The 17,456-nt window shown below is 47.9% G+C and overlaps 1 protein-coding gene across 1 annotated transcript in view; it reads right to left on the bottom strand.

The window, feature by feature from the left end:
- The window catches only part of EFCAB6 (EF-hand calcium binding domain 6), an 879,195-nt gene that overhangs the window by 480,979 nt on the left and 380,760 nt on the right, over positions 1 to 17,456 (bottom strand). Inside the window, exon 13 of the mRNA XM_085652469.1 lies at positions 13,563 to 13,631. Coding sequence (XP_085508595.1) covers positions 13,563 to 13,631 — 69 coding nt within the window. The remainder of the gene's footprint in view (positions 1 to 13,562; positions 13,632 to 17,456) is intronic.

Genomic DNA, 17,456 nt, shown 5'->3' with positions numbered 1-17,456 from the left:
GCAGGCGGCAAGGTGCTGCCACTGGTCCCACAGCCAGTGAGGACGCTCACTCAATGCCATCCCGCACTGGAGCGAGGGGGCGCAAACACTAATGCGTCACGAAATACCATGACACTATTGGGTGAAGTAACCCTTGACTCACAAATGTTTATTACACAATATTGATGGGACAGGTTTTCCTTTGTGTTGTGGCGTAGTGCCGCATGATTAAACTACGTTATGGCATCCAACTGGCTGTGTCCCCTTACTCACTCAGAAATAGTTGCATGTGATCTCTGCCCGTCTCACTCTCCCATCTGTTGCTGTTGCCACTCCTGCTGCGTTGGCCTCTGGCTGTGCAGAATCATCATCATTGTCCTCAAAATATGTCATTTCGACCTCTGTACCTCTCTTCGTGGCAAGGTTGTGCAGCATTGCACAAGTGGCAATGATCTTGCAGCAGATGATGGGTGTGTACTGGCGTGCACCTCCGCTTTTATGGAGGCAGCGGAACCTGCTTTTCAATAGTCCAAACGTGCGCTCCACCACATTGCGTGTAGATTTGTGTGCCACATTATATCGTCTCTCACTCAGGGTTGATGGGTGTAGGTAGGGAGTGAGGATGAATGACCGCACGGCATATGCACTGTCGCCTAGGTGAGTAAGAGGGAACCATCAGTCACATGCCTCAATACACTATAAGTTGCACTTAGTATTAGGGAACGTCACTGTTACTTACCTAGCAGGTATCCTTCTCCAAATTCTCCGGCAAGCAGTCGTGTGTAGATCCCACTGTTCTGGAAGATGAAGGAGTCGTGGGTGCTCCCAGGAAACTTCGCTACGATATCAGTGATGATGTTCCCTGCATCGCAGATTACCTGCACATTGATGGAGTGGGTGGACTATCTGTTCCTGTAGATGTGCTCAGTGGCTGCTGGTGGGCAGATTGGAATGTGTGTGCCATCAATACAGCCTATGACATGCAGGAACTGTGCCATGTGGTAAAAGTCTGTCTTGGTCTTCTGCAGTTCAGCCTGTGTGTTTGGGAAGCTGATATAGTGGTGCATTCTCTGCATCATGGCATCCAGGAACTTCCTGAGGAAACGGGACAGGCAACTCTGGGATACACCGCCCACCGCAGCTATCACCCCCTGGTAACTGCCAGATGCAAGTAGATGTAGGCTGCAGAGCACCTGCACATGTGGTGGTATGGCATGCACCCTTCTTGTTGGCTGGTCCAGGAGTGGGTGCAGGTCCCTTATCAGGTCTATGATGGTTTGTGGGTGTAGCCTGTACCTTTCATGTATCTCAGCCTTAGTCTGTTGAAAGAGTGTGATGCGCTGTCTGTAAATGTGTTCCTCACGTCTCCAAATCCTCAGACCTGCTGCCTGTAGACGTAGGCGCCTTGCAATCACATACAGAGCGGCCATGGTGTCCACGCTGTTGCATTTTGGGATTGCTTATATGCACTGTTGATGCTTACCACCTGCTTTCAATCTGTGTTAATTACCGACTCTTAATTACCGAATTTCATGGATTTCTTAAATACCGAATTTACCTACATCTCTTTTCTCTTTTTACCACTTCATATTTACCGATTCGGGAAAATATGTATTCGGTAAATATGAATCGGTAATTATGAATCGGTATTTACCGATTCATATTTACCGAAAACTTATTTTTGGCCTCCTACATCTCAATTGACTAAATACCGGTCGGTAACGGGATATTTACCGAATTTCGGCCGTTACCGACCGGTATTTAGCTACCTACATATGGCCCACAGTGTGGAGAATAAGCAGAAAGGCAAAAGAAACCACACAATGCCTTTGACAGTAATAAATGTACATGAAACACCATCATATACTAAAGGTATACAAGGGTGGACAACGGGGAGGCGGGTGGGTCAGTGAGGAATCCACAGGCAGATACTGTATGCACCAGAAAAAGCGTTACCGAAGGTAAGTAACTTGTTCTTCTGATGGATACATCTGCCAGTGGATTCCTCACCTTGTGAATAGATTCCACAGCAGTCCCCACTCCCGGAGGAGGGTGTCCACCCTTCTATACCAGAAAGTCCTGAAGGACGGAACGAGCAAAGTGTCCGTCCCTCCTCACCTCGGTGTCCAAGCAATAATGTTTCGCGAAGGTGTGGAGGGAGGCCCAAGTTGCCGCCCTACAAATGTCCTTCACAGGAACACCCCTAGACAAAGCAGAAGTGGAAGACTTTGCTCTAGTGGAATGAGCCCTTAAACCCTCTGGAGGTTCCTTACCAACCAAAGAGTAGCATATCTTGATGCACAAGACAATCCACCTGGAAAGGGTACGCTTGGGCACCGCTCGACCTTTTCTGCAGCCAACAAAGCCCACGAAGAGCTGGTCATCAACTCTGAAGTCCTTTGTCCTGTCCAGATAGAAGCTCACCGCCCTCTTAGGGTCCAAGCGGTGAAGTCTCTCCTCCTCCTTGGAAGGGTGAGGGGGAGTTTAGAAGGAAGGAAGGGTAATAGATTGCCCCAGATGGAAGGGAGTTACCACCTTAGGCAAAAATGCAGCCCTGGTCCTGAGTACCATTCTTTCAGCATGAATGGTCAAAAACGGGGGTTTGGAACTAAGAGCTTGAAGCTCACTTACCCTCCTTGCCGAGGTGATTGCAATAAGGAAAAACGTCTTAAAAGACAACAGTCTCAAGGGACACTTATGTAAGGGCTCGAAGGGAGAACCCATAAGATAAGTCAAGACAAGGTTTAAGTCCCATTGAGGCACAATAAAGGGAGTAGGAGGAAATCTGTTTGTGAGGCCCTTGAGAAATCTAAGCACAATAGGTGATTTGAATAATGAAGGCTGGTCCGGCAAGCAAAGGAAAGCCGACAAAGCCGATAAGTATCCCTTTACAGTGGCCACAGCAAAGCCTTGCTGGGCAAGAGAAAGGGTAACCTAAACTGTAGAATGTTAGACAGACGAGCCTTCAAAGGATCAATTGACTTCTCACCACACCAAAGTACAAATTTAGACCACCTATAAGAATAGATAGATTTGGTGGAATGACGTCTGGCAGACAAAATTACATCTACCACATCAGGTGGGAGAGAAAAAGAATTCAGGTTGCCCCGTTCAATCTCCAGGCATGAAGGTGTAAGCTCTGGAGGTGGGGGTGTAGAACCTGCCCCTCCGATTGCGAGAGGAGGTCTGCCCTCAGAGGGAGACGGAGCGGAGGGCACGAGGAGAGGTGGAGAAGATCTGTGTACCACACCCTTCTTGGCCAATCCGGGGCGACCAATATGACTTGGGCCCGGTCTTGGCGAATCTTCCTCAGAACCCGAGAAATCAAGGGTGTGGGAGGAAACGTGTAAAGGAGTCGAGAGCCCCAACTCAACTGAAACGCGTCCCCCAACGCTCCCTGCATCGGATACTGGAGACTGCAGAATGACGGGCAGTGAGCATTCTCGTGAGTGGCGAACAGGACCACCCGAGGAGTTCCCCACATCCGAAAGACGTGACGAACCACCTCCGGATGGAGCCTCCACTCGTGGTCGGCGGAGAACTGCCGACTGAGACTGTCCGCACGTACGTTTAGAACCCCGGCCAGATGATTTGCCATCAGACAAATCTGATGGTTCTGAGCCCAGGACCATAGACGCAGAGCCTCTCTGCAGAGACAATGCGACCCCACTCCTCCCTGTTTGTTGATATACTACATCGCGGTAGTGTTGTCCGTCAGGACTTGAACCGACTGACCGCGAAGGGAAGGGAGGAAGGCCTTGAGCGCCAAACGAATCGCCCGCAATTCCAGAAGGTTGATGTGAAGCAACCTTTCCTCTGGAGACCAAAGACCCTTGATCTCCAGATCCCCCAGATGAGCACCCCACCCTAAAGAGGATGCATCCGTAATCACTGTGGCCACTGATGGAGGTAGATGGAAGGGCTTTCCTTGAGACAGATTGCCCTCTCCGCTCCACCAAGACAGATCCGCCGCAGCTTCTCTGGAGATCCTCACAGACTCCCTGAGATCTCCCTTGTGCTGATACCACTGCCTGCGGAGGCACCACTGGAGTGCCCTCATGTGCCAGCGTGCATGGTTGACCAACAGAATGCAGGAAGCGAACAGACCGAGCAGGCGAAGGACCTTCAGAACTGGAACGACCGCTCCATTGTAAAACAAAGGAATCATTTCCTGTATGTCGAGAATCCTTTGAGGAGGAGGGAATGGTCGACACACAGTAGTGTCCAGTACCGCACCTATGAACAGGTTGCGCTGAGAGGGCACCAGGTGAGGTTTGGGCACATTTATCGAGAAACCCAATTTGAACAACAGCTGAGCCGTATCTTGCAGATGATGTAGCACCTTCTCTGGCGACTCCGCTTTGATCAGCCAGTCGTCCAGATAGGGGAAAACCGAGATCCCCGACCTTCTGAGATGGGCTGCCACCACTGCCATCACCTTCGTGAAGACTCGGGGTGCAGTAGTAAGACCCAACGGAAGGACCGCAAACTGATAATGTTGCGACACTACCGTAAACCGGAGATACTTCCTGTGCGACTTCAGGATGGGGATGTGGAAAAACGCATCCTGCAAGTCGATCGACACCATCCAGTCCTCCTAATTCAGCGCTTGAAGAACCTGAGCCTGGGTGAGCATCTTGAACTTCTCTTGCTTTAGAAAAAGATTCAAGATTCTGAGGTCCAATATCGGACGCAATCTGCCGTCCTTTTTCGGAATCAGGAAATACCGGGAGTAGCATCCCTGACCCCTTTCCTGCTCTGGAACCACCTCTATCGCACCATTTTGGAACAACTTCAGAACTTCCTCCTGCAGGAGAAGACGGTGGCCCTCCGAGCAAGACCCTTGACAAGGAGGGTAATTTGGCAGGAATTCCCGAAAGGGAAGGGCGTACCCATTTTCTACAAGATCCAGAACCCAGAGATCTGTGGTTACAGATTCCCAATCTTGTAGAAAATGGGTAAGCCGGCCCCCCACAGGACCAACATGATCCGGAATGGCGGAATGGCGGATCTAGGGCTGCTTTGCGGTGGTGGGAGGGGCTGAGGAGGAGGAAGAGGAGGAGGAGAGTTGACGGCCACGTGTGGGACCCCTAATTCTACCTCTGAATCCTCTAGACGAGGAACCTTGCTGCTGCTGTTGCTGCTGCTGGGTCTGTCTGTAGGATCGAAAGCATCTGCCTTTTTGCCAAACAAGCCAGATCCATCAAATGGCAAGTCCAACAGAGTCGACTGCACATCCTGGGAAAACTCCGAAGACTTCAGCCACGCACTCCTCCTAGTGGCGACAGAAGATCCCATGACCCTTGCCACTGATTCCGCCGTGTCCAGCCCACTTTGGATCACCTGGCGTGCTGCTGCCTGGGCATCAGTCAAGATCTCCTGAAAACCAATCCTATCCTCCTCAGATAGTTTTGGCGCCAGCTTTTTAGCAGAATCCATAAGTGCATGTACATAACTTCCTAAAAGGCATGTGGCATTCGTTGACTTCAGAGCCATGCTGGCCGATGAAAAGACCTTTTTGGCCGATTGATCCAACCTTTTAGCCTCTCTGTCCCCCGGAACCTGAGGAAAAGCACCCTTGGATTTCCCTGAACAAGCCGGCTGAATCACCAGGCTCTCAGGTGATGGATGCGATGTCAAGAATTCAGGGTCCTCTGGAGCTGCCCTATACCTCCTAGCAACCGTCTTGGAGACTGCAGGAGCAGAAAAAGGCTTACGCCACACCTCCAACACAGGGTCAATAATGGCCTCATTAAAAGGTAACAAAGGTTCAGAAACTGCCGTAGGAGAATGTAACACCTCAGTCAAAATGTTTGATTTAAACTCCGTTGTTGGCAACTGGAGATCAAGCAGTTCCGCAGCTTTTCTGATTACCGCATGATACCGAGCCACATCTTTGGAGGGTTCATCAGACGGAGGAGTAATCTCCCACTCAGGAGACAAATCCAGCCCACTAGCTTCCTTAAGCTCCTCGAACACTTCATCCGACTCCACCAGCTCTCCTTCCTCTGCTTCCTCCAGAAGGTACCTCCGCTCATCAATCACCCTCTGAGCCTCCCTTCTGGACCGAATCCGTACCAGCGGCATCGGCGGCGCCGTGTTCAAATCCGACGGCGTTGATCGTGGATCCGCAGGAGCAGCCGGCGTCGAACGAGGTCGAGCCGGCGCCGGTGAAGATGGAAGCGGCGCCGAGGACGTCGACGCCGGTAGATGCCAAGACGGCGTCGCCAGAAAGAACGGCATAAAGGGGGCTTGTGGATAGACTTGCGGCACCCCCAAATTAAACGCCATTGGGCCCATCGGACCCGCAGGTGCACCAGTGGTGTACATGGCTCTAGCGAATACCCCGTACATGGCTTTTAAATAATGCGAGGGGTCCTGACCTGGACCAGGGAAAGCAGGGTACTGGTCAGTCATCACCGGACTCAGGCCAACCGGCGCCGACGGTGGAATCAACAGCGTCGCAGGCTCACCCGGGACTTGAAGCTCTTCAACCGGGGCCGGAGATGGAACCGGAGATGGAACCGGAGCCGGAGATGGAACCGGCGCCGGAGAAGCCGGAGCCAAGGAAGCCACTGGAGAAGAAGGACCAGAAGGCGAATCCGGCAGAGGAGAAGAAGACACAGAGCCCCTCCGACGTCGAGATGGCGACTTCGACTTCGGAGCCGAACTCTTGTCCGAGTGGCGTCGAGAAGAGTGCCTCCTCTTCTTCATATGCTTCTTGGCTCGAGAAACATGCCCCGAAGTCGACTTCGACGCCGACCTCGATCGAGACCTCGACCTCTCGCTCGGCTTCCTTCTTCCTCTCTTCTCCTTTTTCATCCTTGCGATGAAGAGCTTCGCTTCCCTTTCCTTGAGAGCCTTCGAGCTCATCTTGCGGCAACTGGAACAACCATCCACATCGTGGTCAGAAGACAAGCACCACACACAGTCCTCATGTGGATCAGTGATCGACATGTGTTTGCCGCACTCACAACAAGGCTTGAAACCCGACTTCCTTGTCGACATCCTTGAAAGAGAAACAGAGAAAATCCAGAGGTAACACAAGTAACAATGAAGCTACCAACAGCGATTCCTGAAATCCGTTGGCGTCGGCGCGGAAAAAAGGGAACTGACGTCATCACGCCGACGAGGTCTTCTTATGGAGCCGGTGACGTCAGCGGAGTCGCGAGCGGAGCCGTGCCTCTGTGGAGGTCATCTTCGACCTCATCGGCGTGGACTGCTACAAAAGTTTCCGAATGTTGCTGGCGCAGGGGATATTCACAAGGTGAGGAATCCACTGGCAGATGTATCCATCAGAAATGTAGCTCATGTAGGTGCGAGAAACGGTCCCCCGGGTGTTGTGTCCTCCAAGTGTCTATCAGCCCCCAGTGCTGCTGCCAATTACTACATGCTTCCGCCGTTCTAAGAATAGGCGAGTCTGGTAGGGGCGGGTGGGATTCGTTGAGCTCCACATCTTCAATACAATTATAGTTCCCCCCACCAACCCCTCCCAGTATCACTGATACAGTCAGTACCGGTGCCAGTATTCTAGAGAGGTGTGCTAGGAATGAGATTTGATCAGTGTTTGGCCCGTAGACGCTACCAATTGTCACATCCTTCCCATCAAGTTTACCCATTAGGACCACATATCTCCCTTTGGGGTCTATTATTTGCTTAGGGCATTGGAATGGGACACCGCTCTCACCCATATCAGAACTCACCTATCAAACGCAGAATATCTGCATAATAATCTGTATAATACACTTAACCCCACCATCTGCGTTGTAGCGTGGCCCCTTCTTTCGCAGTTATATGTGTCTCCTGCAGCATTGCTATTTGGGCCCCCCTCCGTATTAAGTGTACATGTACATGTACATGTATCCTGTGGTTCTTTGTCATGATGTGCATCCCTAACACATTTCACGAGATGCACTTAAGGTCTATGGCGGGTACCATTGAACTGGTACTAACAACTCCCCAATTGCTTTCCTACCCCTGACACGCCTGGCTCCTGAAAGTAACCCCCGAAACAAACAAACCCCCCCCAAAATCCCCCTCCCTAGGACAGGTAAAGGTAGTCCAGATCCCATCCAAACTGGAAGAAAAAGGTAAAGTGTCTAGTAGCTTTTTGGAGACTACCGACTAGGCTCAGGAGCCCCGCTAGCCGGATCTCCCATCTCTATATCCGGATCTTCAGCCCCAGCTTCTCACTCAGTCCATCATCTTGCCCTTGGGCGAGCCACCGCCCCGTCTCCAGCTCTGCTTCCAAAAGGATATGTTCTGTTTGGATCAGTGTTCCCTCTGTCTCTCCCGTCCTCACTTAAATGATTTCATCTACAGATTTGGGCGTCTCCGAGCCTTCAGCTGCGCTTTTTGCCTGCGAGCAATCCGAGCATGCCGTCTCACGGTCACTTTGAGTTGATCTGGGGCTGGACCCCACCTGACTGAGTACCGCCACCACCTTGAGTGCCTTGTGCCACTCTTCCCTAGCTTCTGTTGAGGAGTGTGCCCCGGTTTTGCCTGATACCCAGCTTTCTTCTTTGTCACTGACCCCGGGTAGCTTCTGCGCCTTTCGCGTCCTGGGCCAGAGTCCAGAGTCCAGCCAATCCCAGGCTTCCTGCGGTATTTGGAAGAACTGCACCCCCGCCAGGCCAACCACCCTCAGCCGTGCTGGGAACAGCATTGCATATGGGACTCGTATCTGTCTCAGCTTTCTTTTAACTGCCAAGAATGAGGCTCTCTGTCTTTGCACTTCTCTAGTGAAGTCGGGGAACACCATCACCTTACTGTTTCCCACTTGTAAGTAATTTTTCTGGCGGGCCTGCTTGAGGATGTGGTCCCGGTCTCGGAAGTGAAGAAGCCGTGCCACTATAGGTTGTGGAGGAGCTTCCGGCTTGGGGATCCTGGATGGGACTCTATGCGCCCGCTCCAGTGCATAAAATGGTGAAAGCCCCTCTGGAGCCACTTGGGTCTTGAGCCAGTCTTCCAGGAACTGGACCATATCTGTTCCTTCTTCTTGCTCCGGAATCCCCACTATGCGTAGATTATTTCTCCGAGGCCACCCTTCACTGTCTCCTGCTCTCACTTCCAGGACATGTACCTTGGCTTCAATGCCCCTGAGGTATTTCCACAGTTCTGTCACCTCTGTGGGAAGGTTGGTGAGAGTCTTTTCCGTGGTTGTTACCCTTTTTGCTAATTGACGGTGGTCGTCCTTCAGGAGATTTAAGTCTGTGCCAATGGCGTCAATTTTTGTTTCTAGTCCTCCCTTGAGACTGTGATGGCCTGCATAATATCCGTCAGGGTAAGCGGCGTGTTAGAAGCGTCCTTCCCCAACTCCGAGCTGCCCTCATCATCATCTGTCTGGGCACTGCCCCCCCCCCCATACTGAGGGCACTGTGCTCCCTAAGTTTTGGCACTTTTCCCATATGCCCAGGCAGCCACTCCTTTCTTTCAGGTTAGTGTCCACCAGGGGGTCGGCAACCCCTCTCCGTCCTCTGCGTGCTCCCACCTCACGGATGTACCATACTCCGGGTCTCCCTCTGGGCGCCCGTGAATGTCAGCTTTCTCTGTGTGAACTTCAGCCACATTCAACCGCTGATCACTGTGTCCTGGCTGCACCTGCAAGAGTTGGGGTCTCACAGACCACGCAGCAGTTCATAGCAGTACTACAGGCTTCGTCTGCACCTGGCCTCTCTCTCCCTCAATGGGGCAATGTAGCCCCAGACCTCACCAGTCTCTGTGATGGGTAGCGCTTTGTGTCCTCCGTGGGACCTCTACGGCTAATCCACCTGGTTCCGTCCCCCTATTTTTCGTCCGAGTTCAAGTTGGTACAGTAACCACAAGGACTCCCCAAGATCGGTGCTCCAGGGCTATCTTTTAGGCTTGCAGTGGGCTCTCATTCCATCTGCCCCTTTCAATGCCCTGCCAAGTTCCCCTGCACTGGTAGTGCAAGGGGACATTCCTGGGGGAGCTCGGGGTGTTATCTTCCCAACCCTGGTACCTCTGTCCCACCGGGAGTGCCCCCTCTGCTTACTCTTCGCTCTCTGGGCCCCCATGGGTCTCTCCCCACCTCCGCGTGAGTTGTCAGCTTACCTGGGTTCCTCCACCGTGGTTTTGCAGGCCCCTCTTAGCCACACCTCTTGTGAGGCCCGGAGTCTCCACAACTCCGCTGATGGTCCTCTCCTGTGGTCTTCCCTGCTATGCTTTATCTTGTGCTTGCAGCTCAGCCCCTACCGCCCAGCTCATCGGAACATCTATGCCACTACTCCAAACAGGTGCTGCTCTCTTCACTGCCTTCCCCGTCCGCCGCTCGCACCACCTTAGAGCCTTCAGCTGGCTCTGCCCCCTATTTGCAGCACCTCTCTCCTTGGGCCGTTCCCCAGCAGGATGTACCCCCTGCAGACTTCCCAACTCCTTTTGCTCACAGCCGCCGCAGGGGAACCCCGGAGCCCTCTCGGTCCGCACCGCGCAGGAGCTCAGTTGCGCAGGGTGCCCCTCCATGGCCTACCTTCTCCTCCAGTGCTGTGTCGCGATCTTGAACATCTGCGGCCTCACCCCTGCCAGTAGGGCCGTTCGTCCATGCTTCCCGGCCGTAATTGCTCTGCTCCGCACCTCCTGGGCCCGGCCGCAGTTCCCCCGAGGTGAAGTCGCCGGTCGTCCTTCCTCTGCTTTGCCCCGCTGTCAGCTACTCTTGCCGTTCTCTCTCCCCGTTTCAGTGTCTATTGGTCAAAGTGGTCACCGTTTTGCGTGCAGCGTCCCGCTGCTGTCCTCCGCCAGCCGCGCCTGAACCACGGTTTGTGGCCCATCCGAGTTGGTGGGCAGCTACTCCAGCAGTTCCCTCGCCACTCCAGACACTTTTGAGCTAGGCTGGGGCACAGGATCGTGTTGGATGGGGGATTCTCCGGGCAGAGCTCTGCAGCCTGCTTCCACCTACATTGTCGGCTAGCCACGCTCCCACTGGCTGATGATAAGTGTTAGCAACATTTGTATGTTCATTTATCCATATGTGGACTAAACAAAAAAAATAATATGTACCAGTAAAATTTGGCATCCACATAGTTTTTGGTATATTTTGTACAGTTCAGGTTTGTTGTAGTGCTTAGTGGTTATGGTTACACTTCTGAGGCACACGTGATTTACATCATCATATACATTTCAATATATTATATTTCAATAAACACCGAAATATTCTTGTCTTGATTTTTTGGGTTTATTTTCTGGCTTTTTTTTTTGTTGAAAAGATGTCCTTTAGCCCGTATATACAAATTCATTACAAAAGGTCCAAAACCCTTACATAATCTGTAATTATTTTCAATAGTATTTCACCTAACGTGTTTTATATTTATAAGCTCGTGAGACGGAGACCCATGCGCAACAGTTTCTCACACATATATTAAAAATCCAGTTTCCTGGCTCAAAAGTTCTAACAAACGTGTTGTGGGGAGACCTAAATCGTGCCTTGCTCCTAAATAGACTGTGAACTCACAACAAGCGCATGTGTGTTTTGGTCACCCTCGGCGGCCGGCCAAACACATATGCGCACGTAGGGAGTACTCCTCCTCCCCCCTTCCATGTCCCGCCCCTCCATGCACAAGCTGGCTCACAGCCGGCAAACAAAAAATAACACGATACTAGAACATGGTTTTATTTTTCATTTGCTGGCTATGCATCAGGCAGTGAGGAAAAGCACCTCCGCCATTGCGGAGGAGCTGCCGCTCTGCATCACCACAAAATAAAAAATACAGGATCAGAGGTATGCAGTTGGGGCATGCAGGGTAGGGAACATGGTTGTACATCATCCAGGGGACATTCCCATCCCCACAATTTTCCTATTGAGGTTTAATTTCAGCCACAATTGCACCTGAGCCAGAATTGAAAGGTATTTATATATTTTACAAAAAGAAACCACATGTCAGCAGCAGTCACGTAACTGCTCTTGTGAACTGGAAGGAAAAGAGGGCAGAACCTGTAGGTGATTTGGCACAGTTGAATACTCAGAAGCAAGTAAAATGTGGAATTATTGGATCTTTATTAAGAGCAGTAGAGAGTATACACTTGTCTTTTCACTGACAGTCAGAACAGAAGTGATTGTGATGCCGTAAATCAACGCAATGCCTTAAATATAATCAAGGATGTCAGCTCATTTGGGAAGTAACAGAAATGCAGATTCAACCTGGGGAACCTGACATACTCATATTTGTTAGCATAGCCTGCTGAGTTTTAATTTCTGTAAAATTTAAATCTCTGGCAGAATGGAAACATAATTAAGTGTTTCTTCAAGCCGGGTTTAAATGTCAGCAGCAATCAGAAAAATGCTCTTGAAAAATGCAGAAAAAGAGGATGGAACTTTTAGGTCATTCGGTACCCTCTACCTGGAAACATCGCCTCAGCACTCAGAGTAGGATATGGGTTGAGAGGACATGCTCAGATTTGGCTGGCAGCCAGAACAGGACTCCCTGATATCTCTTAAGTCAACGCAGTGCATTTACACTGACAAAGGATTTCAGACGTTTGGGAATTTAGAGCATTGCAGGTGCAACTGAGTTTCCTTCCATGCACGTATTTTTAAATGATCCCCGTTGGGATTTAATTTTGTGAATTGAGCATCTTTGCCAAAATGGAAATCTAATATCAAGGATCAGTGGGATAGGAGACGGATAATACACAGCTAGAGCCAGATGTACGAACCTCACTCAGTGTTTGCGACTCAGCAATTTGCATTTTTTAGCGATACGCAAATTGCGAATCGCAAACACTGATGTACAGCTGAAAAACTAATGACAAAGAAAATGGGTCAAATTGGCGCAAATTGGGTTTGGTACTTGCTACAACCCTTTGTAGTGGTCGCAACACTGCATTTCGGGTTCTTAGGCTCCCACCATTCTCTCGAGTTAATTCATGGGCATTGGAGTGAGAAGGCGAGGAAGGAAGAGGGTAGAATACTGAAGGGGGAAGTAACACAAGAAGGGAGACCAAGAAAACACGTGCACTCCCAGGGAGTGTATACAGTAAAAGAAAAAAAAGTAGATTCTTGAATGCATTGTAGGTCAGCAAATGAAAAATATAAGTTAAACAATCAGAACACTGTGATTCTTGAATGCTTCTGGATGGAACAAATACATGAATAGAGGAAAGTCATAGAATCAGGAGCAGGCAAACGAGACAGAGAATAAAAATCCCAAACCCACTCTCCATATATTGGAAACAACAGGTCCGACCAACAAACAGCTAAAGCTGCTTTCTGTAAAGCAATTCATGCATGAGATAAAGAATTAAATGTGTGATGATAAAACATAGATTTTCGATTGAAGAAATCCCTATTAAATCGCAATGCAAGCACTCTTTTGGAGGTGAAATGATACACTCAACAGCCTATACCATGAGATAAATCTCTGGAATGCAGCAAAAGCCTACTCTATGTATATGTAAATGAACTGATAACAATGTCAAACCAGACCTAAACAAAATTTCAATGGAGATTGCTAAAAAAAGGCTCCATATCCAGACTGACAAAGGCAAGGTGAGAACACAGGACACAACATGACTAAAAAGGAATCAAGCAGAAAAAGAACAATTTTAAATCAGTTTGCAATATTACTTACAGTATGCCAGGCCAATACAACAGGTTTTTTCTTCACTGGGCTTGATTCCTGTAAGTGAGTACGGCCCGCCTATTTGTAGAAATATGAAAAGCAAGCACTTAGCAATTAAAAAGCTCAATAATGATTCTGAAATGCATTATTTCTAATCTTGCCTGTAACAGTAGATTCAAGTTTTCTAATTAACGCAGGGATTCACCATTGTGTATGTTTCCATGTGCAGACATCAAAGCACCATATTCAAGTCATGCGTATTGCACACCCTTTGCTGACACCAATTGCCGAGTTTTTCAGTTACATCCTCAAATACATAGCAATCAAACCCTTCCCAAAGAAAGACAAGACAAGCTAGGGTGGATAATGCCATGCTCTGCAGTTCTTGTGATTAATGAGTTATAAGGATATTGTTAAGTCCAGAGGAATTCCTTTATTTCTACAGGCGCATCAATTCAAATTCTGATGGTGAAGTTGTGTGAAGTTCAGTTCTAGAGACTTTTTTGAAAAAACTGTTTTTGAAGGAAAGTTTTTTTTGCTCAAATGTTTCATGTTCCAAAACTTTAAAAAACACCCCCTAAATTGGTGGAATTGAACTTTGCCAACATCACGCATCAGTTTTAAAACGTTCACATTATATCAAGGCAACATTTGATGTGCTTATGATTGGTAGGCATTAGCCTTCACAGCTTTAGCGTGGTCATCTCCAAATCGTTTGCCTTCACCCCTCTTATATTTGTGGAATTCTTATTTGGTGGCCTTAGGACTCTGTGCACTTTTCCACAGCTCACCAGTGCTAAAGTGCTTGTATTCTCTGACCAAAACATGGTAGAATTGGCTTAAACCAAATTGGTACATTTCATTTACTTTTAAGTCCCTAGTAAAGTGGTGCCACAAGTACCCAGGGCCTGCAAATAAATGCTACTATTGGGCCAGCACAAACAGGTAATAGAGCCTTCACGGGATTCTTTTTGATATCAATATTATAAAAAAATATACAAAATGAATTATTTTTAAGCCCCGAATTGGTGGCTTAGTACAAATAAATGTCAAAAATATATTATTTGATTGAACAACGAATCAAACGCAAAACTGAAATACATTCAGTGAGGAAAACAATACTACATGGGTGTATACTTCAAAGAGTTTAAAATGTATATAAAAACATGTGTAATATAAAACAATTCACAATAGGGCAAAAGTAACTAGAATGAACATACAAATCTTTCTATCATAGATACTTTTGCCTTAGCCCATTTCACATATTGAATAACAGGATCAACATTAGTGTCTATACAATTAACCTTTCCTGAAAAACTAATGACAAAGAAAATGGGTCAAATTGTCGACATTTCGGTTGAGCTGGTGAAGGGCTAGCCATTTCTATTTTTTAGGCTATCACTTTCTCTTGTTAAATCTGGTCACAGCTTCTTTTTATTGATTTTTCTGCTGGATTAATCCATCACAGTTTTCTTCCTTTTCACATCCCTGGTGTATTACTTCTTTATTCTTCAATATCTTATATTGATATACAATTCTCTGGATTATTCCATTTGTGTAGGGGTCATCAGTACACATAAGAACTTACGTCCTGAAGATGGTCTTACAGATGCCTGCACTATAGAGACCGTAATGTCAACAATTTGACCCATTTTCTTTGTCATTAATTTTTCAGGAAAGGTTCATTGTATAGCCAATGATGTTGTTCCCGTTATTCAATATGTGAAATGGGCTTATGCAAAAGTATCCATGATAGAAAGATTTGTATGAAAGAATTTTCATTCCAGTTACTTTTGCTGTATTGTGAATTGTAGTTTGTACCCATTTATATAACACAACTTTTTATATAAATTTTTACTCTTTGACGTATACACCCGTGTAGTATTGTTTTCCTTACTAAATATATTTCAGTTTTGCATTCGATTCGTTGTTCAATCAAATAATTTATTTTTGACATTTGTTTGTACTAAGCCACCAATTTGGGGCTTAAAGATAATTAATTTTCTATATTTTGTTATAATATTGATATCAAAAACAATCCCTTGAAGGCTCTATTACCTGTTTGTTTAGATTACCCAAGCCTCCAAGGGTCTATTGGGTTACCCAATTTTGTTCTGTACTATTGGGCCTGCAGCACTGATTGTGCCACCTGCTTAAGTATCTCTGAAAAACATGTCTCAAGCCTGCCATTACAGCCTGTGTGTACAGTTTTAAACTGCCATTTCGACCTGGAAAAATAAACCTTTTGCCAGGCCAAAACCTTCCTTTTTAATACATATAAGTCACCCCGAGCATTAGCCCTGAACAGCACAGAGGGTAGGGTGCAGTATATTTAAAACGTTGGACATGTACTTTTAAGATTTACATGCACTGATAGTGAAACACACTTAAATTAGTTTTTTACTATTAAAATCCGATCTCTCCCATAGGATAACATTGGGTTTCCTTATTAAATTTACTAAATGATAAATTGCAATTAGGAGGAGGTCGACAGTTTGAATTTGGTGTCCAAAGAATTTTTATTTAAAGCCCTCTTTAATGGTAAAGTCGGGTTTTAAGTTACAATTCTGAAAACACAATTTTGAGAAAGTTAGCCTTTTCTTGTCTTAAACATTTGGTGCCTGCAGCCTGTCCTCGGATCACATGACTAGGTATAGCTGGCAGTTGGACCCTGTGTATTGCTCCCAGACAGTGAGACACAGGGAAGATAGGTGTTGGCCGAATGGGCCACGCTGACTTAATGTGGGGATGTAGCTGTCACCTATCACACTTGCACAACAGAAAGGCCCTGCTTGAAAACACTCACAAAGGATTTGTCACTAGTCTTTTGTGTTCCCAGACAAGCTGGGGCCAGGACAGGGAGGAAGGCGATGCCTGACACCTCAGGAAGGTAGAAAAATCCATAACCTTTGCGGACTTCAAAGTGGACCAATACATGTCTGGACTTGAGGAAGACTCAGAAGAGACTGCCACTCTGCTGCCCTGCTGCCCTCCTGCCTGAGTGAGAAGGAATGGACCTGTATCTTGGACCCAGGACCACCAGAGTGACTCCAAGGGCTAATTGGCTGGCCTCCTCATTAGAGCCCCAGGGACATAACAGGCTCTAACAACCTTGAAATCAGCACCTGGACTCTGCTCCCTGTGAGCCTTGCCCTTCCAAGTGGTGCCATCCCAGTCCTGGACCCTTGGAAGTGGGCCTGAAGGTGCTCTGCCTGTACATATGTGGTACCAGCAGAACTGATGCAATATGACGTATCACCTTGCAAAACTCTGCATCGGAACCGCTGTGCAAAACATCCCTGTTGTAGGAATGCGCATCGCAGTCCCACAGCTCATCGGAACCGCTGCTGCGCAGTGCATCTACATGCAATGATATTGCATCAACCACCAGCTCCTCAGATCCGTCACAGCGCACCTCGCCCATCGCAGCTTCCCCAAACCACTGCTGTGCAACACATCTCTATGCAAAGAACTCACATCACCTCGGTCGCACTCCATCGCAGTCAGCCTTAATTAGTGACTTTGTCCCGGTCTAGAGCAACCAGATAAACAAAGTTGGTGCATCGTGCTTTTGGTTCTATTTGCTCTTAAATCTTCAAAATTGCATATCTCCGGTTCTACTGATTGGAGTTTTGTCGTGTTGGTCTTAAATTATTTTTTTAATGTTATCCTATTTTTCTAGATGGGAGTGGAATTTTTCTTGTGTTTCACTTTATTACTTTTTGAATTGCTGAATAAATACTTTACACATTGCCTCTAAGTTAAGCCTGACTGCTCTGTGCCAAGTTACCAGAGGATTGAGCACAGGTTAATTTGAGGTTTGCTTGTGACTTCTGCCTGACAACAATTGTGGTTGCTTTCACCCCTTTAAACCAGTAATTCAATTTATTACAGTAGGGGTAC

The sequence above is a fragment of the Triturus cristatus genome, chromosome 4_1 (assembly GCF_964204655.1).
Source record: "Triturus cristatus chromosome 4_1, aTriCri1.1, whole genome shotgun sequence".
NCBI classification, from domain to species: Eukaryota; Metazoa; Chordata; class Amphibia; order Caudata; family Salamandridae; genus Triturus; species Triturus cristatus.
This window is presented reverse-complemented; position numbering and strand designations above follow the sequence as displayed.